Source organism: Acanthaster planci, linkage group LG04 (genome assembly GCF_054643075.1).
Source record: "Acanthaster planci isolate LZ-2023a linkage group LG04, COTS_SCS, whole genome shotgun sequence".
Lineage (NCBI taxonomy): Eukaryota > Metazoa > Echinodermata > Asteroidea > Valvatida > Acanthasteridae > Acanthaster > Acanthaster planci.
This window is the reverse complement of record NC_141780.1, coordinates 6,050,591-6,075,045: the sequence shown is the minus strand read 5'-3', so window position 1 is coordinate 6,075,045 and position 24,455 is coordinate 6,050,591. Positions and strand designations below refer to the sequence as shown.

General features: G+C 42.3%; 2 protein-coding genes across 3 annotated transcripts in view; both read left to right on the top strand.

The window, feature by feature from the left end:
- Positions 1 to 242: 242 nt before the first annotated feature.
- Positions 243 to 18,186, top strand: ccdc146 (coiled-coil domain containing 146). 2 transcript variants are annotated; one of them, XM_022225826.2, is made up of 16 exons: positions 243 to 367; positions 1,930 to 2,069; positions 2,878 to 2,960; positions 3,938 to 4,147; positions 4,940 to 5,248; positions 5,996 to 6,223; positions 6,849 to 7,008; positions 7,450 to 7,572; positions 7,982 to 8,241; positions 8,856 to 9,020; positions 9,632 to 9,856; positions 12,099 to 12,327; positions 13,638 to 13,766; positions 14,210 to 14,347; positions 14,613 to 14,861; positions 16,074 to 18,186. In XM_022225826.2, the coding sequence occupies exons 2-16, from the start codon at positions 1,932 to 1,934 to the stop codon at positions 16,275 to 16,277; spliced, it is 2,850 nt and encodes a 949-aa protein (XP_022081518.2). In that variant the 5' UTR covers positions 243 to 367; positions 1,930 to 1,931; the 3' UTR covers positions 16,278 to 18,186. The 2 variants fall into 2 exon arrangements, with proteins under 2 accessions (XP_022081518.2, XP_086992266.1); XM_087136140.1 differs by having other exon boundaries at positions 271 to 487.
- A 3,946-nt stretch (positions 18,187 to 22,132) lies between these two features.
- LOC110974279 (uncharacterized) overlaps positions 22,133 to 24,455 on the top strand; it is a 30,756-nt gene continuing 28,433 nt past the window's right edge. Inside the window, exon 1 of the mRNA XM_087135436.1 lies at positions 22,133 to 22,364. The gene's annotated coding sequence lies outside the window, so the exon portion shown is untranslated. The remainder of the gene's footprint in view (positions 22,365 to 24,455) is intronic.

The following is a 24,455-nucleotide window of genomic DNA, read 5'->3' as shown; positions in this document are numbered from 1 at the left end:
ATATTTAAGATATTTTTTATATTTATTTCAACAAAATCATTTCAATAAACTGTACAGTAATATGGTATTGAAAAAATATATTGAGAGTGGTTTGAATAAAAATCAGTAGGTTTTGGAACTACTATTTTGATTGGTTGTTTATCTGCCAAACTCTGATGTACAGCCAATAACTGTGAAGTTGATAAAAGCTTACGGCCTGACTCCTTGGAAACTGCCTATGCTGCATTAATTAATATATAGTACATGTACGCGCACCTAGTACCTAGGAGCTTGGCGTTGATATGGTCTTTAATCGTGGAGACTAGTTAAACTTCATTGGGCCTTTGATTGCCTGCCGCTACTGTGTTTTTTTATTTTTTTATTTTTAGTAAGTTTGCTAAAATATTGATCCCATATACACAAATCGGAAAGAGTTCCACTTCACTTAACATCCTGTGCACAAACTGTAGGCCAAAGTTTCTTCTTGCTAGGCCTAGTATTCATTCCAGTGAGTCATCTCCGTTCATTTTTTTATATCGAAATATTCATAGGCCTATGTTGTAATGTATTTTATTTTTTATATATCCTTACTTGTATTTATTTATGTACATGTATTTACTTTACTTTCACCTTGATGAGGAGCAGCAGGTCTTCTCATTTTAAGTACTGTTTCAGCCTCCTGTTTGCCAATTATCCTTCATGTCCTTCAGACTTTCATTACAATCCTTCATGTCCTTCAGACTTTCATTACAAATTTATTGTAGGCCTACCCTTAGCTGAGGCCTACTGTTTCTTACACATGTATTATTTTGTATTTCAACTGTTTGTTATGTCCTTATTTATCGTGTCATTCTCATTAATTGCTTATTTAACTTATTTAATTTCATATTTAATTGCTTACATTATCTTTGTTCATTTTCAGTAATTCCTTTTCTTTTATATTTAAATATTTTAAGTTCTAACTTTTGGCTTCAAATACTTTTAGGGGCCTATATATTAGTATTTTTATTTAAATTTATTTACTCTATACACAACTTGATGTGGAGTGGCAGGTCTTTGGCCACAGTGATTGTTATCGCTTTTGCCTCTCCAACATGTGTCCAGTGCCCATCTTGTATGTGATGAAAAAGAATTGGCATGAATAATCAATAATAATAATGTTCTTGCAATAATAATAGCATGTCTAGCCTTAGTAAAAATTAAAGTAGGGCCTACTAACATGACTAGGCACAGGGTGACTTGGTTTTTCCCCCTATTAAATCCTGGAAATTGAACTTTTCTGGACATGTTTTTGCTTTCTGACAGCTGACACTGACAGGTCACTGTAGGGAATAATTACTGGCGTCCGTATATTAAACTCTTCCCTGGAACTCTTCCCCATAAATTTTATATAGGCCGGGGGAGGGGAGGCTAGGTCTAATTCTCAATTGGCGAAATACAAATAGCCTAATTGTGGTAGGTCTATTATCTTTGTCATGCTCGTGTTCCATTCCATGCTTTTCCTGCTTTAGGCTTAGCATGATTAATGTTATCCTGATTTCAAGGCAGTAGCCTTAAAAGGCAGGTTGTTGTAGGTTGCACAAACCTAACCATTTTGGCATTGTGAGGCTTGTCCCCGGCTATGTCTTAGACTGGTATAACATTAGTAGTTAGTAGTAACCTATGAAATGTTTGTGGAGATGGAGACAATCCCCTCCTGGAGACATCCTAACCTGCTAACATTAGCACATCCCAGCGTGTTTTTGTTATTGAGGTTTGACCTGTAATCAGGTTGGCCTAGGTTATCTTGACCTTTTTCATTGGTTAATTTGCAAACAGGCCCCCAACACACAGGGTACCATCAACGTACTTGCACCAACCCATCCAAAGCACGCTAGCATCCCCAAACCTGAGGAAGCAGTGTTTCAGATGTGAAACAGGGCTTTTTTTGTCCAACATTTCGTTTACCAGAAATGAGCATGAGCCAAGACAGCAGCAGTGACGATGAGAGGTACCAGCCCGCTATCGCCCCACTGGCCCCCAAGGTCATCCTGCAGGAGGAGAGCCAGGTGGAGGTGTCAGCAAGCCCCGCCTTCCAGTGTCTAGATGAGGTACAGTCTCCAAGAGCAGACACGTTGGATTACTTGAAATTGTACACAGTTTAAATATGTGATAGCGTGTGTATGCATTAATGTAATAAATTGGGTTGACAGTGCAGATGGTTCATGTATCTGTCAGCATTGAATCATGTCATCTAAAAAAGACAGACCTATTTGTCATTTTGTGTGTCCTGCAGTCTGCAAAAGTAACTTTAGTAATCTTTACAAAGCTGTTATTTCACAGTCGATATCTTCCTAGCAATCACAAACCCTTTCACTTCTGTGAAGTTGCTTGCATACTTTATCATTTCATTTTGTTCATTTCTCAGTTGAAACAGACAAAAAATGCCATACAATGCAATGTACGAGCTAGAACAAAACAAACTTTGGTAACATCCCTGAGGCTGACGGGCTGCCAAAAAGTGAACTAAATCATCTAGTGGCTCCCCTTAATGTTATCAATAACATACAAACACATATCAAAACACGCACATGCACAATATACTTTGTTCATAGTTATTGTTGGTTGTCGTTTTTAATCCTAAACATTTAATTTGTCCCTTTTTGTGTTGTGGTTGTAAGGATGGTGTTCTGGTCTCAGAAGTTAGTATTGATGGAAATCCTAAATTAAAATCCCGTAATACACAAAATTTGAGTACATGTGTAATGTGTACATGTAACTTTCAGTACTGACACTTTACCGTGACAATTTTGGTTAGAACTGTTTTGTCACGTTTTGCACTGTAGCAACAAGTGTTTCTGAGTGCTCACATTTAATATGTATTATCCGTTTCATGCTGACTTCTGTCTTTACTTTCAGCTCTTCCAACACGGTAAGCTGACAGGAACTAAGGTGGCACAGCTCAAAGCCAAGTACACAGAGCTACACAGAACACTGGCTAGGTATGGTATTTTAGGTACAACTGAACAACTTCTGAACAATATTATATATTTGCAATGCATGAAGATGCGTCATCCCCGGCACTGAGGGTCTGGAACCCGTTTTCTATCAGGACATATGTATAGCCTTTGGTAGCCATCTCACAAGCATGGTCTATTACATAATGATGAAAGTGTGTTGGGTGTTAATTGTGAAAGAAAGCGTGCAAATTCAGTTTCACAAGGAGCCAAAACAGGAGATTGCGGGCTCGTTGTATTAAGTATTGAAGTAACCTTTCCAGCTCCTCCTCAATCGGTAATCAGGAAGTTTCAGAAGATATACTGCAGGATTGAATCATAACATCTGAAGCCTCTAAAATCCGCAACTGTGCAGGAAACCAATGGCGCACTCCACGCATTCTTTGTACTTTGTCCTTTGCAGCAGCAGTAAGCTGCATGCAAAGTCTATGCATGTAGTGGTAGCTACATGTAGATAGGCTTTACTTTCCTCTACCTTGGTGGATTCTAGGGGATCTTGGAAGGTGCTTGTAAGGATGAAAAAGTTACGGCACAAACCACTTCACCAAGAATCAGAGATGCCTCTCGAAGACTGTGCTATTGGATTCCTGCACATTGGTCATGTTTTCCAAGTGTTTGATATCTCAGAATTTAACCAAATGTCAGGATTTTTGACCCGAAACTTGTGGAATTTTAAAGGTTTAATCCGTCAGGAAAAGCACTTTGTACAAACTCTTAAGTACATGATTTATTTTCGCTTAATCATTGCCATTTGGGGAATACTCATCCCTCAGCAAGAAAAAGCTATGAAAGGACAAAATAATTGAACTGTCATGCTTACAACCCCAGTGCTGTATTATTCGTGGATTTCTCTTCATCACCTACACGTAATCTGACTCCTGACCTTTGAGGACTCAGGTATCCATTCAAGAGAGTGCACAGGATTTTTATTGCAAAACATCCAACAATCTCCAATCTCCCAGGACCAGAGATTCAGAGACTTCCCTCCTCCAAGAGGCCAAGAAGTGCACGGTGGTGCTAGAGAAGCAGCGGGGGGAGCTGGAGAAGGCCGATAACTTCCCTGAGAGCTCCAACACTGAAGTGACCAAGCTGCGCACGCAGCTGCTCAAGCACACCAACGAGATTGATCAGTCTTCCGAGAGAAACTACCAGAATGATTTCAAGACAGAAAGGTATGGCCACCAATTTGTTTTTTTGAAGTGCCATCTGTCCCTTGGGAATTGCAGACACCTGTCCTTATTTTCTCACTATAGAGAACGAACGTCAAGGTGTAGTTCATTTCAACATTCCATTTGGAGATTCTGGCATGGTTACTAGCTTCCTGTGTTTTGATTTATCACGACAATCAAACTTGACGGATTTCTTTTGATACTCTATAATTTAATTTCATTGGCATTAACTGTAGGTGGTGATCCTAGTCCTTACAAATACTTTTGACCATTTCCACTCGGCGTATTTTCATTTTTCAGTTTGGTTATGTCATTGTGACACCTGAAGATTATGGTTTTTTCCAAATTGGCATTGTGAGGAATTGTTTCTGTTAAAATCTAAATGAAAACAGTGGTTGATGCAATGTTGTATGTTCAGAATGTTGGATATGCAAACCGCCTAATGCAAGGGCAAGAATAGCTAGTGTAATGCACGGTTCTCAAGCTCTTTGAAAATTGTGGTGTTCCTACCCCACTATAAGTCTCGCTTCCCTGTTTAATCTTTCATGGCCAGTATTTTTCCAGTCATCCATTTCAGAAAATACCTCAGTAAAAAGACGTTGGTTAATGATCTGGTTCCTTACTGAGTTTTGCTTAGAGTATAAATTTGCATAGCGATTTCATTTCTGGGCATGCCCTATGGAATTAGGTGCACTTTTTAAGTTCGACAACCTTCAACTCTACATCCCACACATAAGAGCTCTCATGTAGTATACTGCCTTCCGTCCACCTCTCCCCCTCCGCACCCCCCCCCAGCTTACAGGAGGAGAAGCGCATGCTGGAGCGGGAGTACAGCCGGCTGCCCAAGAAAGAAGAGATCGACAAGCAGACCAAGGAGCTGACCAAGCAGACAGAGGAGCTGCGGCTGGAGATCGGCCAGCGCCAGCTGGAGGCCAAGAACCTGCGGGAGGAGCTGGCCGCCCGGGAGCGAGCGGTGGAGCTGGAGCGCAAGGAGGTGGAACAGGAACTGGAGGAGCAGGAGCGGCTGAAGGAGGACCTGGTGCAGGTGCACTCACTGCCGGGCCAGCTGCTCAAGGATATGGACAAGCTCAACAAGCAGAAGAAGTGAGTTGCGGCCGGTTTGGTTATTTCAACACTGAGTTGTTGACTTGAATTGCTGGCTCAGACTCGAGTCTGTTTCTAGAGTGGTAATCTTTCTGACTTCGGACTTGACGTTACTTGGGAACAGAATGACATGACATGACATGACTTGCCAGGTGAGTTGCTCAAGGGTATGGACAAGCTCATCAAGCAGAAGTAAGGCCTGTGGCTTGTTATCTGTACCCCACCTTGGTGATCTTTTTATTCCACTTTAAAAACTGTAAAATAACCAACCCAGAAAGAGGACTCAAACTCCTGAAAATAGTCACTGGTGTAAAAACTGGCAAGTTGTTTTGAATTATTGGGCTATCGTTTTCACAGTGCAGTTTGCATGAATTTCCGTCGAACATTGCACCTGTTGCATCGCGCACGTGTACATGCTGTAATCAGTAGTTAATCGGTTTCAAAGGTTGAGCAGTCGTTTTACTAAGAAGACAGGCTGCCCTACAAAACGTTTCCAACTTTTTCATAACTATGCATTTCAAATGTTGGTCAGGTGACTGTATTCACAATGTACAGTCATGTACATGTAGACTGACATGGCATCTTACACTTGTATATGTACTGTACCAGCACCATTCTCAAATCTGCTATTTGTGGCTGCGACTCCGGCTTTTGCCTTTGATACACTGCCGTGCCTATCCCTAATCAAAACAACTTTGGGCCAAGCCTCTGAATTGTTATCTTCCTCGCCTCATCGCCACCTTGTAGTGAAGTGGACAAGAAGCGGGCAGAGGTGGACGAGACCTGCCGCGACTACACCAGCGAGCTGCAGCGGCTGCTGGCCCGCCAGCAGCAGCTGACCGACGACAAGTTCCAGCTGGAGCGGGAGAAGCAGAAGAGCCAGGGTGCCCTGGAAGAGCTGCAGATGAAGTTTGACCAGCGCATGAAGGACTTTGAGTACGAGAGGGAGAAGGAAGCCGTGTACATGGGCGACAGGTGAGTAGGGGACTTCCGGGTCAGTGAAGCTCTAGTAGTTCTTCCTGTCTTCAACAAAGAAACCATGTCCAAGTTAAGTCATCAAGAGCTACTCGGATACCTGTATTTCCCTAGGTAGAGGTATATTAGAACATTGCTATCCTGGCCTATACCAACATAACTGTTATCTCCTTAAACTTGTTTGCATGTACATCATACCATTATGAGTATTTCTCTGAAATCGTTGTTGCATGACATGCTGACCATCTCAATGTTGGTAGAACACTCACACTTAAAGACATGTTCTCGTATGCACAGTTCTTTTGCCTACTTTCACTACTAATTTGAGGATTACTTCTGACGATCTGACAATCTCAAGGTATCATCATGTGGTCCTCAACGTCACCGAGCTTACAGCAGATAAGATACAGGCATGCAACTTTTCCTCTGATCAGCCGATTTCCTCATTTTCCACTTCACTCTTAAGCCATTGAAAATTGAAAAACATGATACAAATTCTTGTAATGATTGGAATTTTCTTCTTTTTGTCAAAGTCCAAGTTGCATGCCAGAATATAATTGAGGTCAGTCCCTCTGATAAATTGCACTTGCCTCAGTCGTTTGTTTTTGAACAATTCACTTGATAGAGCAACACTCGATCTGGGACTGCGTCACGTGCAGATGGAGAAGAAGAACCAGCACGACATCTACGCCCGGAAGCTGAGAGAGAAGGAGCGAGACTCACGCAACCAGAAGAAGACGGAGCTCCAGCTGAAGGTGGCCAACGAAGGCCTGGCCCACACACAGGTGCGTACCACCGCAGTCGCGAAGTGCTGTCACACAGAGGACAAGGCCTGGTGGTGACTTGCTGTATCTCACGTGTCACCGCAGGCATGGGTGTTCGTACCGTTGAATGTTTCAAGGAGGTATTTAATGATAGTGCAAGATGTGTTGTTGCGTTACATTCATGCGAGAAAAGAGCTGTACACTTGTTGGCATGTAGTACGTTATCGTCATTGAAAATAAAACCAAACACTTGATTATTTTAAAGCTAAACATAACTTGTCAGCCTTTAATGTTCCCTGCCTGTCAAGCAGGGGGGGAAATACAATTGATACATTTTTACTTCAACATTTGGCATTGTGACACGTGCACGTAACTCAGACTGTTTGTATGTTCACATGTTGCACCTTCATTTGGTCAAGTTGCAGTTATTAACATTTAATGTACGTATTTGCCATCTTGCAGTCTGTGTTTGACAAGGTGAAATCTCAGGCTGATGGTGGTCCCAAAGACGACGGCTCGTTACTGGAGAAACGCAAGGAGCTGCAGAGAGAGGTGGAGCAGACCAAACGCATGCTGGGGAATCAGGTATCGGCCGTCAAACGTGTCATATATGATTACAAAACTCTCAAGATGTCCTTAGAAGACATGGGATATCTTGATTAACCACCAGTTGCCCTGCGGTGTGATACTTAGGATAATTTTGTCACTCATTCATTAAACATAGATGTCAAAAGAAGTGACCATTTCGACGGAATGTTAGGGTTTATTGAATGCACATCCTTGCTGTCATCTGTTTGAGCTCACTGACAACTGCAGAACCTGTCAAAGGTTATTTTATTGTGTGAGAACTCTCCATCATCCTGTCAGAATTCATTGGAACTGCAAAAGCTTCAGTTTTCATGATGAAAACTTCCCATCAATATTCACCAACAGCTTTTGGGTTGGTCATAGTTTCACGTTTTCATGACAACTCGCGTATCTATCCATCCATCAGAATTCCCTGACAGCCGTGGAGCAGGTCAAAGTGGAGCAGAGCATCGCCGAGGAGGAGCGGCTGCTGTACGAGCAGAGCGACCTGCGCATCGAAGTGGTGGAGCTGACCCGGCTGGCCGCCATCAAGGGCGACGAGCGGGAGCAGAAGGCCCGGGACTTCATGCGGGCCGAGCTGCGCTACCACCGGGCGCTGGACGACCTCAAGGCCAAGGACCTGGCCATCGTGGACAACAAGAAGAAGTACCAGGAGATGATGATAAGGTGAGGGACACGGAGGCCGTGAAGGGTAGCAGCGTAAAGCTGATTGCTAATAGATTATCGGCTGTAACTAGAAGCACCCCCTCGCGGGAAAAGAATAAGACAGACAGGTGGGAAATATTTCATCTTGGCTTGAGGCACGCATATGGAGAAATGCATTCCAACAGAACGTGGTCACTCATGGTTGGCGCATTCCGCACCAAACGTGTGTGGATCTGTGAAGACAGGCGGTCTTTCCCCACAAGTGGGATGTCACTGAATATGAATGTTTAGAGAGTGAATTTGACTGAGACTGGAGTGAAACACTAGGGCAGGTTTGTTTTTTTGGCGGGGGGTAGAAAAGAAACCAAGGCCATTGATTGATTGATAGGTGTTAGCTGACTCTATCATGTCAGGTAGATTCTTACAGATTACTCACAACCAGGCAGTCAGAGTTCAGACGTCTTGCACAATTAATCCCGTAACCTGCAACAGGATCATAATTGTTCATTTTGCCAATGTCTATAAACAAATGAAGGTATTGTTCGTCATCGGAAAGTTTTTCCCTAGGATTCTGTTTCTTCCAAACTCCCAGTTTTCAAATATCCTATATGTCGTAATGATTTCCGATTTTTCAGGTTGCGTGATTTTGCCAAGATGTACGACGTGATCAAGAACGAGCGCAACAAGTGCGTCAACCTGATCCAGGCCAGCACCCAGAAGGCGGCCGAGATGAGGGAGAAGATTAAAATCCTCCAAAATGAGATCGAGATCCTCAGGACATCTTGCCAAACCAAAGAAAGGTACATTTCAAAATATGCTCTGCTCAAGACATTTTTAGTCGATGCAATTTTTGTGACAAATTTCGAAGTGTATTTGAATCTGTATCTGTAATTTTTGTAAACATACAGAATTCCAGTAAAAAAACATAGACAGACAGACAGCCCGACAGACAGACAGACAGGAATTGAAAACAGTAATTGTAGCAAACAAATTCTGAAGGATTTCTGAAAAGAAGAAATGATATGAGAAATATAGACTCAAACTTTAACTTCTGCGCACTTTGTATTGACATTTAAATTTGGGAAATTTTGAAAGCCATCAAAGTTCGTAAAGCTATTCGCGTAAAAAGTCTCACAGTCATGATAATTTTGCTGAATACTTGAATAAGTTTATTTCACAAACACAAAAGAATGACAAAATGATCAGTAAGGTGCCCCAGGATCGGAACTACTTACAATTTTTCAAATATGAAATAACTTTTCCAGAAGACAGTAGCATCACTTTGCCACTTACTCTCGGAAAGGTCTTTCTACAAGCCAGTACTAAAATGTTGCAACATATTCTTCCTTGACTTGTTTTTCCACCGATCAAAACTTTCCCCAATCTCTCCTCACTTCTCTATTGCTCATAGGCAACTGCAGAAGGCGCGACTGAAGCACGTCAACGCCGTGGTGCTGCGGGACCAGCTGCGCAACGAGCTGGCCAAGCAGCAGCGAGCCGAGGAGGAGATGCGGGAAAAGCGGGAGCAGCAGCGGCTGGACATCGCCAAGCTCAACCTGATGATCAACCAGGCCGAGGAGCAGATGGTGAAGCTGCGCAAGCGCTACGAGACGGCAGTGCAGCACCGCAATGACAGGTGGGTCACCACGGGCCCCTCCTGCATGGGAGATTGTTACAAATCCCCTGATGTGAAGTACACATCGCTTGTGTTTGCATACTGGTTTTCACATGTGACTGGCAGAGGGGTATGCACCACCATTTTTCGATGGAATGTGCACAAATCGGTACTACCTCTGCATGATATGAACACACCTGAATATAAATGCACAACAGAAGTGGTATTAGGGTGTCTATCATTACAGCTGTGCTGAGGGCTTTGGAAGTCGCAGTCAGTTCTGTGTAGGAGAATATAGATAGTGCCCTGTTGCCTACTTGTGAGAAATTCACATCTTATGTGCACTAGGTTGCACACGTGATTGTTAAAGGTTAGTGCATCACCAGCTTTCCGTGGAATGTGCAAAAATGTGCACATCTTTGCATAAGAGAAATACACCTGAGTGTCAGTGCACTACGGTAATGCTGCTAAAGGTGTCGGTTATTGGAGCTACATTGTACCCAATCACTCACTGTTTTGTTTGCTGATCATACTTTATTATATCAACCAATACATTCCCAGACAGACGAAGTAATTCTCCAAGATGACATTGGCAGAATTGATAAATGCTTTGTGAGTAACCGCATGCGACTCAATACTAGTAAAACAAAGGTTATGTGAGTTACTTGGTCCAAAAACACTCTCAAAGTATACATTAAATGATTCTCAGCTTGAGGTTGTTCATAAGATGACATGCCTTGGTGTTGTTCTAAATGACAAAATAACCCGGGATGATCATGTCCACTATGTTACCAAGAAAGCTAATAAATTACTGGGTTTTATACCTAGTGTTGCCAGGGACATATTTCCAGATGTTGTTCTCTCCCTGTGTAAATTTCTTGTTTTGCCAGTTCTAGAATATGGTCTGCCTATTTGGCACCTCTATAGTAACCACCTTTGAGAGAAGATTGAAAAGATCCAACGTACTGCCACTCGCATGATCCTGAGACAAAGGAAAAGGGAAATGAGTTATAATGATTGACTGAAAATCCTTAATGTGTCCACTCTGGCATGTAGGAGGAAATTTCTTTTCATCTCATTTATTGTCAAAGCGCTTTATGGTGTAATTAATGGCGAAGTAGTTGTCCGTATGCTATGATCAATTGTCAGAAAGTTTGTGACGTCAAGTTCAAACACCTCAGGGCTCGGACCCAAAAACTCCACTACTCACTAGTTAACGTCTTTCCCCGTTACAGGGAAGAACTCCCAGAGAGTCTTAGAACTGGGGTGGTTGAGCTACCTCTGAAATGTTGTCTCAACTTACTCAAGACAGAATTATATGATATCGATATGATTCCAAAAATCTAGCTTTATTTCCTTCTTATAACCCATTTTTAATTTTACCTAATGTTTTATTCATTCTTGCTAACTCATTTTTTTCTATTCTGATCTTAGCCTATAAATATTTAATTTATTTTATTCTGTTTCATTTTTACCTAATTTATTTAGTCTTGATGGTTTTACTTTATTCATTTTATTTCTGCTACTTCTTATTTATTGTTTATTTACTTATTTATTTCCGGGAATGATTAAACCTTTTTTAACATTTACATGTTGATTTATATATATATTTTACGTGTGTTGTTTATGGTCAGTAGTATCGGAAATGGAGGCCCTTTGGCCACAGTTATTAGGTTAACTTTTTCATCTCCTGACATTTGTTGCTGGCCTTGTGTATCTTACATGTATGTGTACTGTCCGTATGGTGCTGTGTACTTGTGAAGAATGCCAAATAAATAATAATAATAATAATAATAATGTTCACATTCAAGACCACAGAGCATCCGGTTCATAAGTGTGACCTCACTTCAGTTTAAACCACACCCACTGCACATGCACTGCTCATAGAGTTGCATGCATTGATCACCGTTTACATGGAACCATGGAATTGGAAGTTAATGCGCCACTTCAGCGATCGTCCAATGGGAGCCTGCAAATTGTGGCACGTCTGCCTTTGTGACAAACTCACTGACGAACCGGACAGCATAACCATTCCAAAGTGAACCATTATTTTGGTTACGATTGTTACAAATATCTGTGAGGGTTTTAGATTAGTAGTAACAGCAAATTTGACGATTCCCTCTTTGGCCCCCTTTCTTGAATTTAGGAATAGACAGAATATACACCTGTTAACCTTAAACTTTTCAAGTGTCTGTTCTTTTGGTCTTTGAATACCGGAATAAGGAGTCAAAAATTGTATTCGAATTTTTTTTACTCCACTCAGGGGCGTGCAGCTGATCGAGAGAAACGAGGAGGTCTGCATCTTCTACGAGAAGGTGAACATCCAGGAGGACATGATCCGCAAGGGGGACGTGGAGCTGCAGATGCGGGAGGAGGAAATCCGCTTTCTGAAGATGCAAGTCGGCGAGGAGAAGAGGACCATCGGCCTGAAGCGCCAGACCCTGCCCAACAAGAGGGCGCTGGAGCAGGAGCTGGTCACCCTGCAGATACAGGTGGGTAATTGACCTATCACAGTAGAATCGCGTCAACACAGCTCGTGAAATGTTGTCATTTTACCTGATAAACAAAGAGGCGGGATGCGCCAAAATCTGAGATGAACAAAAGTCATCGTACAAATTCCATAGGGTTGTCTAAGGGATGTGGCTAACTTGTAAATGACAATGGGCCAGTTAAGTAGGGCAACAGATTGAAAGGGATATATCCACTATGACTCGTATCATAATCTTGTGCTCTTTCTTTCTTGGAAGCGGCCCCTCTGTCATAGAGATACTGTTCTGAAATTTAGGCTTTTCAAGGATCAAATAAAACTTTGTGGGTGCCATGGTAACAGACTGACAACCTCGCAACCTCCCTTTCTAAGGTATCATTTGGATTAAGGGAGCAAATAAAAAAATAGTCACATAGTATTTCCATTTATAAATACCGTTGTATTCAGAGTCAAAAGGAGTTAACATACTGTAAATTTCCAAGGATTTTGTTGAAGAATTTTACTTTTATTTTCCCAAAAACCCCGTCCACTTAATGGTATATTCCTTGTTTAGTCCAGACGAATCTCCTTATATGGACTTGGCATCTGCGTGGCACGTTGCACGCAGACTCTTGACCAATAGGGATGGATTAAGCTGTCTCGTATCCAGGTACCAGGGCATTTTTTATGCAGCGGGCATTATCAAGTGTTAATACATTGTCACGTTGCACGTTGTTGAATAGGGAAACTGTCTAGGGTATTTAGGAATGAATTATATTGTGAAGATAATGCCTTATTGTCTGTCAGTGTTGGTTGTTTTTCAGCATCACTGTCTTCACAGCAGTGCCCAACGTAATCATTTTCTGTGAAAAACAAAGTTTAAAATATCGGATGAACTTTGTCACAGAATTGCCCATGTGCTTGAACAAGATGTGGGCAATGTTATCATGTGCACTCACGCCTTCTGCCAATGTCGGTGATCAAGTCACTGCGTCACTGTTAGCCCATCTCCCTATGAGGGTACTCCACAAGTACTTTCATTTTCCTCTGAAGTGCCTGTTGGTGTTGTAGTCAGGTCCTTTTCCAAATCCCTAAGAAAACCCAAATATGATGTAAGACATTGGGAATTGGGCCAAAGCTCCAAGGTAGTGTTTGGTTCAGGTCCTCCGCTGGGTCGCGGTCCCTTAAAAGGGGAAATTTCTGTGCAAATCCCAGTTCCAAGGAGAGCAATCGGTCAATAATGATTGAAGTACTTACCCGCTTGCGGAGCACATGCAAACAAGCAGTTATACATGCGTAATATTGGCATTTGGTTCATTTGTTTTTGCTATGCAGCTGTCACAGTGCCAGGACCGCATGGGAGAGCTGGAAAAGGAACTGGAGAATCCATACGATGAGAATCGGGTACGATTCCTGGAAGGGAATGACCTGAGCCCAGCAGAACTCAACAAGAAGATTGAGCAGGTTGGTGCACAAAGCCTTGTTAGCCTAGGAAATAAGCAACAGGAGTCTTTAGACTGAAGTACTTAGTTCTAGTTACAAGGCAAGTTCAGTCAGCGACAATTTGTCAACCACAGGGGTGCTTGATATATGTTTAGTGCATAGGTTACCAGTCAACATCGACCACTGGTTGACAATTTGTCGCTGATCAAACTTGGCCAATGTTGTCAAGTCCTCTACATATTTTCAGTAGTTAGCCACTCTCAAGTCGAAACACAAGGCAGCTTCTGAGATGTGGCATAGGCAGTTTTCACAGAGAACCACTTGCTTGTCTTCTCATGAGTCGAAGACACAAACAGCTTGGAGTAGGGTGGAGGGTCTCATCGGAGTCCCAAGCCCTTGTGGCACTGGAAAGCCAGTTGTGGACCCTGACTTTAAAGTGTTCTCACTGTGGCTATGTTTTGTAGCTGGAGGTGCGCCTGGCTGAAAAAGAGGAGCAACTTCTTGAGAAGGATCTGGTGTACGAACAGGTCCAGAGGCTGGCCGAGAACGTCCGGAACAAAGTGGACAGCGGCAAGGAAGACACTCTGCAACTGGCTAAAAAGGTAGTGTGCCTAGCCAAACGATGGTAGGGAACCAGGCAAGTTGGTTGTATGAAAGTTTGGAAGGAAGGTAGGAGAAAAAAAGAATGACTTTTGTAAAGCAGGGCTTGTCTGTATCTTACTTACATGTAGTCACACTCCAAGAGGTCATAAATATTGGTCCATTTGTCCCAATGTTCATGCACATCCCTCAGTGTGCTGATTTTATTCAGTTCGCTCTCAGATTCAAAATATGCATTCTCCCAATCTTCCTCTGTGCCCCTCCCAGGTCAACGAGGTCCAGTCCAAGATCAAAGACGTGACCCGCAAGATGATGGCCGCCGTCTCGGAGCTGTCCATGCGGCAGGCCGAGGCCCTGGGTCTGCAGCAGCAGGTGCGGCAGCAGGAGGCGGAGCTGGACCAGGCCTACCTGCGCATGGAGCAAGGCGAGGCGCCCTCGGAGGAGGCGGCCCGCAGCTGGGAGCGCATGGTGCGGGACGAGAGCCGGCGTAACGAGGATGCCACCCGGCGCAGGATGGTACGTGTGGCGGTCAGACTGGGATAGATTTAGGCGCACTGTCCCAATGTTCCGGGTTTCCCGCATTGACTAGGTCACCAGGGTTCAATTTCACACAGAAAACACTACAATTGAGGGTTTCTTTCAGATGGAAAAACCCATCAATTCTGAGAAAATCTTAGAAACTCTTAGAAACCCAAGATGGGTTGAAAGTTCCATAGCTTCTTGCTAATATGAGGCCAGACAAGCTCTTAGGAGGAAGAGCATTTTCTGAGACAATGAACCCCGTGGATTCCTAGACTAAAAAAGAAATCTACCTGTGGTATAGATTTGCAAGGAAGGTTATTTTCAAACTTACGCTGCTCTGTTATATTTTTGTTTTGACAAACAAATTACGACACACCTGACAAACTTTCTTCCAATCATTTTGTGTCATTTCACTGTTTATGAGTAATATCCACCATCTTTTCCAAGCGTTATTGAAAGCCATTTCAGAACAACAAGTTACTGCCCATGAAACAGCAGTGTAGACCTCACAGTAGAAGAAGGTCATCCCATTCCAAAATTGACCCTTAAGTAAGAAAGCAGTCCCTGCACCTTTTGAAATGTTGAGTGAAATCCCTCACATAGAGAGCAATTCAGACTTTGTGTTGACACATCTCTCAGTTTGGCACCCTGATGGAAACAGACATACATGGATGAGAAATATAAGGCGTTCCTGTTCATTTCCGCTTGCAAACCTCAACTGGAAGTGACTCTGGTGACGTGACTCCGTTTCACGGAGCAGGTCACACGTGGTATGTTTGTGTGGTTCGCACAGCGACGGAACAAGAAGGGGTGTGCAAGCGTGTGCGATATACCTCACAGAGTTTAGACCCTGCATGTTGCCGGCAGTCAGCAGTCATCCATTGTCAGTGCTTTCAGGAAACTGTGGATCAACCCGGTCGGGGCCAGTGTTGGTTAATTTTGTTTTATTTGTTTTGGGGGCTTTTTTTTTTTCACCACGCCAACACGTCCCAGAATTTCACCGTGTCCAGAAGACGCTGCTGCCAGTGTTGCGATTAGTTACTTCAATCAAATAAGATTTGAAAGTTCACGCATGCAATAGTCGCTGGGACGATACCTGTTTGAGCTGTAACAACTTGCTCTCAGAGGAACATACGGGGGGGGAGGGGAAGATGGCCCATTAACATTTGCTTTCAACAATTATCTCCCCCCCCCATGATCCCACAGGCAGAAGAGGAAGAGGAGCAGTACATTACGGCGGGCGGCACCACCACCACGGCCGAGCCCCGCCCCAACGCCTACATCCCCGAGGACGACAGCGAGCTGCCTGTGCCCAGGCCCTACGGCGCCCATGCCCCCTTCAAGCCCCAGGAGGCAGGGGCCAACATGAGGCACATCCGCAAGCCCACCGTCAAACCCATCGAGATCTGATGGAATGGAGCAGAAAGTCCACTCTGCATTGTACACATATACTTATAATAGAAGCTACCATGAGTCTGGGCCATAGATCCCTAAAATTAAGTTTCCGCCCTCCCACACCCCACCCAACCCCCTTTGATTTGTTGTTAAAAGATTACTAACACAATGAATACCCTCCTCATAAGAAGTTAGGAAAGATGATGTACATATTTGGAATAGAATGTCAAGAACGATGGTGACCTTCCTTAAAATAGACTAAGCCCGGCGCCCTTCACAAATCTTCTGTTAAAAACTGCACCTAGCCTTGCGATAGAACAAAATGTTTTGCTCAGTTGATTAAAGTTTGTAAGTGTAAAGTTTACATCTTGTTAAATGCGCGAGCTCACCTGACTGCACAAGTCAAAGGACCAAGAACACCTGGGAAGGAGGTGTTCTTGGTACTTTGACTTGTGAAGTCCCTTCAAGGTTTGCCAAAGACAGGCTTGATTCTGTTGATTTATTTTTTCCAGCAGGATTTTAAAAAAATGAGAATGGATTATCCCTAAGTGATGTAAATTCTTCCTTCAGGGTCTGATTTTACTTTGAAGTCTGAAAGAGTTGTGATCCATCTTGCTAAGGGTGGATGGGGGGGGTAATAAGTGGCCACACCTCCCCCCCCCAAAAAAAAACCGAAGCCAAATTTTTCTTGGGGGGATATTCTGAAAGACAAATTTGTTGGTGTTTCATTTCCCTTCCATCAGAAGTGTGTAAAAAGCCCCAAAATGTCTCATTACCCCAAGAAAGGCCAGGTTGCATGACGGTTACAAAAGATTACATGAAAGCAATTCCAAATCCCCCCCCCCGCCCCACCGGTAGACGTTGCCAGCAGGAATGCCAGGTGAAACATCGCTAGATTTGCCAATTTGTTCTTACACCAAGTACATAACATTGGTCTGTTAGTGTAATAATATCTTCATTGAAGCATCTTCAACACGGAACAGATTGAGGCAAAATGCTTTAATGGCATCTCCATCACAGAAGTATCCAAGCACTACGCGGTTTTTACACGGTGGCCGTTGGGTTGTGAGATCATTTAATCTCGGCCACCATAAGTACCCGTCTATATTCCTGGGTGGCAAAAAGCAGTAAAGTGTCTAACCCAGGAACAAAAGCATCATGGTACCTGTGTAGGGTTCGAACCTTTATACCATCACACTGGAGTGATGCACCCACAACACTCTACCCCATCTCATTCTCTGAAGTTGTGAAACTTTCAAGGCATACACTGCACAAGGACCACGGGGGTGGAGCGGAAAAAAAAACTTTTTTTCTGCGGAAAAGGCTCAGTAAATTTTTTCAAGACAATATTTTCAGTTGGTGGAGGGTATATTGTTGCCAGTCCTAGCTGTGAAGCTTTTGATTTCTAAATCGAAATAAACTTCCAAAAAAGATTGGTCAAATGCCGCTGAGACGGGCAAATCGCTTCCTCTGCCCCCGCCATGCTTGCGTTTTCAGTCCGTCCATATTTAGTGTTGAAAAGCACAGATAAAAAGCTATTATACAGAGCCATTGTCTCGTGGCAGCCGCTTCGCTTAAAACCCAACATAGTGCTTTCCGCCATTAAAGGGGGCCATCGGGAAAGATTAGAAGGTCGATCGAATGTGAGAATTTGTAATTACGTGTGTGGTTTTGAAAACTGGTTTATATAGCAATTTAAAATGTACATATAAAATTCCGCTTTAACATTTATATTTTATTCGAAAAAGCCATTGCCGATTCCGTCCAGTGCACTGGTGGTTACGTACTAGTATTAATTGAAAAAGTTAAAATCAACTTAAAATTTACGTGTACAATCTGCGACGAAGACGTGAATAGTTTTTCCAATATGAAACTGACGGCAGAAATAAACCAGCGTGTTAGCAAATGCATGCGTTGAAAAATATTTGTTTGACGTTGTTTTGATTTTGTTCTGTTTTTTAACCAGATTTCCTGGCAATTTTTATCCTTTTCAGTTTGAAATGGGGTCCGCTGAAGATTGAGCGGTGTATTTCAAACTATACGTCGTCGTGATGCCAATTTGGAGACACTGGTTTGTTACCGTAGCGACTGCTCGACAGTATTCGTCAAGCGAACCAGCCAAGTCTTTGTCACCAGAGACGTGGGAGATTGTTTGGGTGAGAAAGCGCGGCAAATTACCGTTGAATACAATGGCGCAATTATCATCAACGTCCCTAAATGAACCGTTCAATAAAACGTGGGACAAAAACAAACGCTGCTTTTTTGATGGTGTTTGTAACGAGGCTTATGTTTTTTCTTCTTGTCGGACCGGGTTTTGTCCTCACACTATAGGCCAGATTCAGCTGTTACATTTCTAGGCAGCACGTTGACTGCTTCCAATAGACCACATTGGTGGGGTACTCAATTTCAGCCTGTACATTTGAGACCCGTAATGGGACGGTACCATTTGATATTGGGGGTCGGAATGAAATCCTAGAATCAAGTCTCTATGTTTTCAAATGAATATAATATTATTACGTTGAGGAATCGGACTGAAATTGGGTCCCCGCGAATACAGTCTGTTCGGTTCGATGCTTTGGAAACTTATACACTCCATCGTTCAGGTCTACAGTAACAAACTGGAACGTTTTCATGGCTTTAAGTAATCGTGACTTAAAATGAAAAGGCTTTACACTGAAATGATACCGTGCACGATATGGGGCCGATGGGTACCCCCCCCCCACATGTCCAATCCCTATACACACTCTAGACTATTAATTGTTACCTAACACCCCCCCCCCCGAAGTCTGTAAAGATTCCTGAGATTCCGATCAAGCAATGACCAACACAAAGGCGGGGGGATCTCTCCGCCCAAGATTTTGCATCATATGACTGAAATACTGCTCAGTCACTTTTCGTCGTCAGGTGACATGCAACAAAGCGTCATGTTTACTTGAAGTGCAACTTGGCTGGTTTGTTGATAAGTGGGTTCGTTTGTCTAGTGGCTGTGGTGAACTGCATAGCGTGCCACAGAGTAGAAAAGACCAATGTGAATGTTTCTGGGTTCTTTATGTTTTTGTATTTATTCCTTTGAAAATCTTTTTTGAAATCATTAATTCTTTTTTTGTGTGTTTCAACCATCTAAGGTATTTTTAATCGGGCAAGTAAGCAAGCGTTTTGCTCAGTTAAAAAAAACAAACAGTTTTTTGCGTCGTTTAGATTCAGTTATAATATTGTAGTGTTAGAGGTAATAATCGAGTTTGGAAATACTTTGACACACATTATGTCAGTGCTTTTGTCATTAATTTTTCATCGTCCCGGTTTTGATTTACAATCCACAATGCTGTCCCGACTTTGCTTGCCGTCCATATTTGATGTTGGCACTCTGGCTGGTTGTTGTTAATATGACATTTCAGGCCTTACCATAATGTGTGCTGAAGCCTAGCGCCTCAAGATTAGGCCTGCTATGAATTTATAGACGTGTTCTTTGTCAAAAGGTGCTTTTCTCAAAATGGCCTTTGAAAACCCTAATTGTGCCAAAAATGGCGTCACATGCAAGAAAGATCTGGTGATGTTGACAAAGTGACGTCATATTCCTTCGGGTCAGTAACTATAACTAAGTTGCACGTGCGTTCATTTCTCGATTAGTAGGTCGGTTTGCAGAATCGATCGTTATGTTCCGATTTATCTTCAATATGCTAACATTGTGGCCTTTGCCTAAATAGTGGGGAGTGATAGGTGGACCAAAAGTGGCCCAAATTTGTGTCCAAATTTGGGATGATGGGGGATGGGGAAAAGTGGGGACGACTTGCCCGGCCATGGAAATTTGAAATGGGAGGGGGGTGACACCACATGACTCTACATAGAGGTCGATGTTCGCGATATTGATGTACATCTGTAATTTGTATTCAGAATGACATATTTATGGCTTTAAGAAAATCATTTTTCATTTTTTTGTGTGATACCGAACCCATTTTATCCAGCGGATGGAAGTTTGTAAAATTCTTCACAATCCACTTCATTTTGCTCACCACAAAAAGTGGCGGGGATGATTCAATAGCCCCCCTCAAAAAGTGTGGGGGATATGTACCCCACTTCCTGGGATTTACGCCCATGTCACTGAGCCAGACCCACTTTGGGCACAGTTTGATTTGTGTCCATAGAGGGTTGCGCGCCGGTGGCTCTGCAAATTACTTCAGTCGGTTCCGTTCTACTATAACTATAAAGAAATTAACATTTCTGACTCTTTCCACACCGTGGGAAGACACGGGGGGGATTTTAATAGGACTATGAACACCTTAGAAAAGGTGTGATTTGCAATCAAATACATAAATACACATTTATACATTCAAAAATGAGGAAGCAAGTACAATAACCAACCAAACAGCCCGACGGACTGCTTACCCTCCCGTTTGCCCGCCTGCCCTGTTGACCACCCAACAGACAGAAGAAAACAAGCAAGCAATGACCCTCACTGAAACCAGTCATCGATTCGGGGTAATTTAGGGGGAAAACTGAGAGGGGATTGCCGTCGATACTGTTACATGGGAAAAAATCCTCATAAATATATAAACAATTCTTAACCGTTCCGAAACCAATTCCTTTTGAAATATTAAACTTTAAAGGTGATGTATATTCAGAGAAGGGCGCCTTATTTATTGTGAATGAAAAAAAAGTTTTATTTACAGCTGACTTTTGTTTGTAAATTTATGCAGCAACTATCGATAAAAATGCTGCGCTCGTTTCACATGACAGCGAAGGGAGGTATGAGAACACATGACAAATGTTTGACTGTCTTTATTCTCTGTGACGTTGTGGTATCTATAACTTCAACAACAGTGCCTGAACGGGTCTGAATATATTTGCTGTGACCATGCTTAATCAATAAGAGGCTACTGCAGGAGACTATTCGCGCGTGAATCTCCGAGGAACGATGGTAACAGAGAGTTTTTTGTCCATAGTGTTATCATTCTTAATCGAAGATATATGCACAAGAGCAAACAGTGTTTGTTTCCCCTTTGGGCCTTCAGTGTTATGCAAGCAAAATATTATCAAATACGATAACTTTAATGCAACATTGCAAAGTGTCACAGTGTGCTCACTTTACGGCCACTGCAACTAGAAAGACTGGATGTATGCCAGAAAATGATCGTAACCAAACCCAATCTAAACTATTCACAATATTTGATATGAATTTATTTACAAAATTTCTCGGTTCTATAGTACAAAATATACACCATTACGTATTTACAATCAGATGTCTCTCAAGTGAGTGTAGCTGCAACTCAGAATTAAATTAAACTTATCAAATGAATGTCGATTCACACCCGCATGAAAATCAGCATTTGCAATTTAAGTATTTACAGGTAAGTACAGGTATGTGTGAATTAAAATTTTGAATTCACTGTAAATTTACAAACTAGTGCATCAAAGAGATACACTTGACAGTTTCCAATTTCTGTAATATAATGCTGTAAAATTTCAGCTCTGAAAAGCACCTCAAAATAAAAAAATCTTGAAAGGTCGAATGCCCTGCTTTGAGAAATACTTTTTGTTGCCACGTTTGCGGAAGCAGTTAACGCTTCGGTTTGATTCCAAGACAGAGCATGTAAAAATACGACCAGGCCGGTGGCAAGGGATCTCCGTCTCCTTTAGCCACGGGGAAATTGACCAGTATATAAAATAATCTACTTTGCCCTTACCATCTCGTAACAAATTTTGATCAATACATTTCTGATTTGATTTAAACGCTAAGACTTTGCCAGGCTTCAAAGTGGATTTCAAATGTACTTTAATTGCAGACAATGCGAATTTCTGCAACGTCACCAAATACATATCATAAAACCATGGAAACAACCTTGGAAGCTTCCAGTAATGACCAAAGTCAAGCACTCCACAGACAGGAGCCTGAAGCGTGTCAGGCTTTCCAAGCCGGTACTCGTCCTTGGGGGAAACTGGATGAAAATAATAACATCTTCAACCAACGGTTCGTTCTCATTACTGCCTGGACACCTCTCTATATTAAGAGATAGACGGCATACCTTGCTATCATATTGTCTTACTGTGCGCTTGGTGTCAGTAATTCTAGGGAAGTGGAGAACATTTGAAGAAAGGAGGGAGTAGGTAAGTAAATTGCAACTCTAAACAATCATTGCTCAGTCAAACGGATTGGAGGCCAACACCAGCTCTTATAACTGGTTTTTAGCGTTTGTCGAGGTTACTCCGTAGATAAGTTAGATATAAATTATCATACCCAAACTCTATTGGTTACTCCCAGCTGTGTCGAGGAAAAACTGAGATGCCAAATTATCCGTTGAATGGCATATTTATGGCTGTTTAAATGTTTTTCCTTTATTGAATGATAGTGAATGCATTTTAGTCGTCGGGAAGTCTAAACTCAAGTATTTTTAACAACCCGCTTTAATTTCTTGCTCACGATCTATGCTCAGCCTTAGAGGCCAACACCAGCTCTTAAATAGTTTTCAGCGTTTGTCGAGGTTACTCCCAGCTCTGTCGAGGAAAATAACCGAGGTGTCGAATTATCTTTTGAAAATGCAAGTTTCATTTTCAGTTATCCCATTTCTAAAATTTTCTTACAATTGCGCAATTCAACCGATTTATTCAAAACGACTTTTACTCTTCAAAATGTGGACAAATTACTGTACAATAGCTTCACCCCTACTTCATGACTGAAAATGATTTGGGGAGTGAAATTGCCCTCCAAAGTAATAAGGTCGACTTATTTCAAGAAACAGGTGATCCAATCAACTGCACTGTTCTATGGAATTTTACATATTTCATATAATTATTTCGAACTGTTGTATTCATTCAGCGCTTTTACTGTGTCAATCTGTTTAAAAGATTTCACAACAGAGTTGAAATAGATGGAAATCTTTTACCCGAGAGAACGGGGTTGGGACGAGGCGGTAAGGCATACCGTCCAATATCAGGAAAGTTGTGGTCATTGGTGGGTGTGGCCATGCCATCCCGGCCCCCAAAGAGGTTTGGATCTCGTTTTTAAAGCGTGCCATGGTTTTCTTTGTACTGTGTAGTTTCTCTTCCTTTCCAAAGCCTGTGCTTAAAGCCCTGCAAGGTTCCCCTTATTACAGAGCAATTGCCCCCTCCCTTAGAAACGTGGTTTTGAATCCTACCTTGACAGTTAATCGTGTCTCGGAGAGGGGAAATCTTGTTTGTGAAAAATATTTTCCATTTTCAGGTCTAATTTAATTCATTTGTGGTGCCTTTCATTATTCATGAGATTCTTCAAAGGCTGCATTAGCGTATGTTGAGTCCCAGCGTCATGGAAATAAGCAGTGCGTTTGAAATCTAAAACGAGCTATCATGACCTAAGACGAATGGTTTGAAATGCTCCTATTCGCATTTATGTTTTTCGAAAATGGCCCCACACCATTTCGGGTTTTCCTTTGAAATGTCAGCCTCAGTGGCGTATTCAGCGGGGGGAGGGCCACGGGAACTCCCCCGACGGATTTAAAAAAAAAGAATTTTTTTTCAACTGAGATTACTTCATATGTCAGTAGGAAAGAAACTATATCGGTAAATTTGTCTACAAATAAATGGCCTATTTTTTTCTCCCCCATTATCATGTTGAATGAGCTCGAAAGTGCATTTGCATTTTGAATCCCCCCCAAAAAAAACCAAAAGCTTAATACACTACTGGGAAGCTTGCATGATAATTTAATTACGTTCGTTACAAAACATATGACTGATCTAATAAAATATAAGTTTTGCGTACCAGTTTTTTCCTAGAAATGTTTCGGTGGGTAACGACTTTGCACTGCCATTACATACTAAGGAATGTATGAAAATTTGATATGAAACTGTGGTCAATTTGAATTTACAAACATAAGTATTATTAAATGAACCTAGTCACAATGTTGGCAAATTCGCCCTCATCATCCGACAGTTTCAGACGATGGCATGCAGTCCTTTCTGTGCCTCTATTGATTGGCTGATGCCTATTTCCAAGGCAACACGAGGCCATTCTTGTAAATAATGGATGTCAAGCCATAATGGATGTCAAGCCTGCAGTAATTGGGTTCCTAATTCTGACCAGTCTCGCACGACGGCCTGGGCTTCCTTGGTCAAGTCAGTCTTTTATTGCAGTTCACGCATTATTGACTTGGGAGCAGAATTAACAACGCTTGCAGCGGAGCACATCATAAAATTTCCAGCTTTTGGTACCGAGAATAGCGC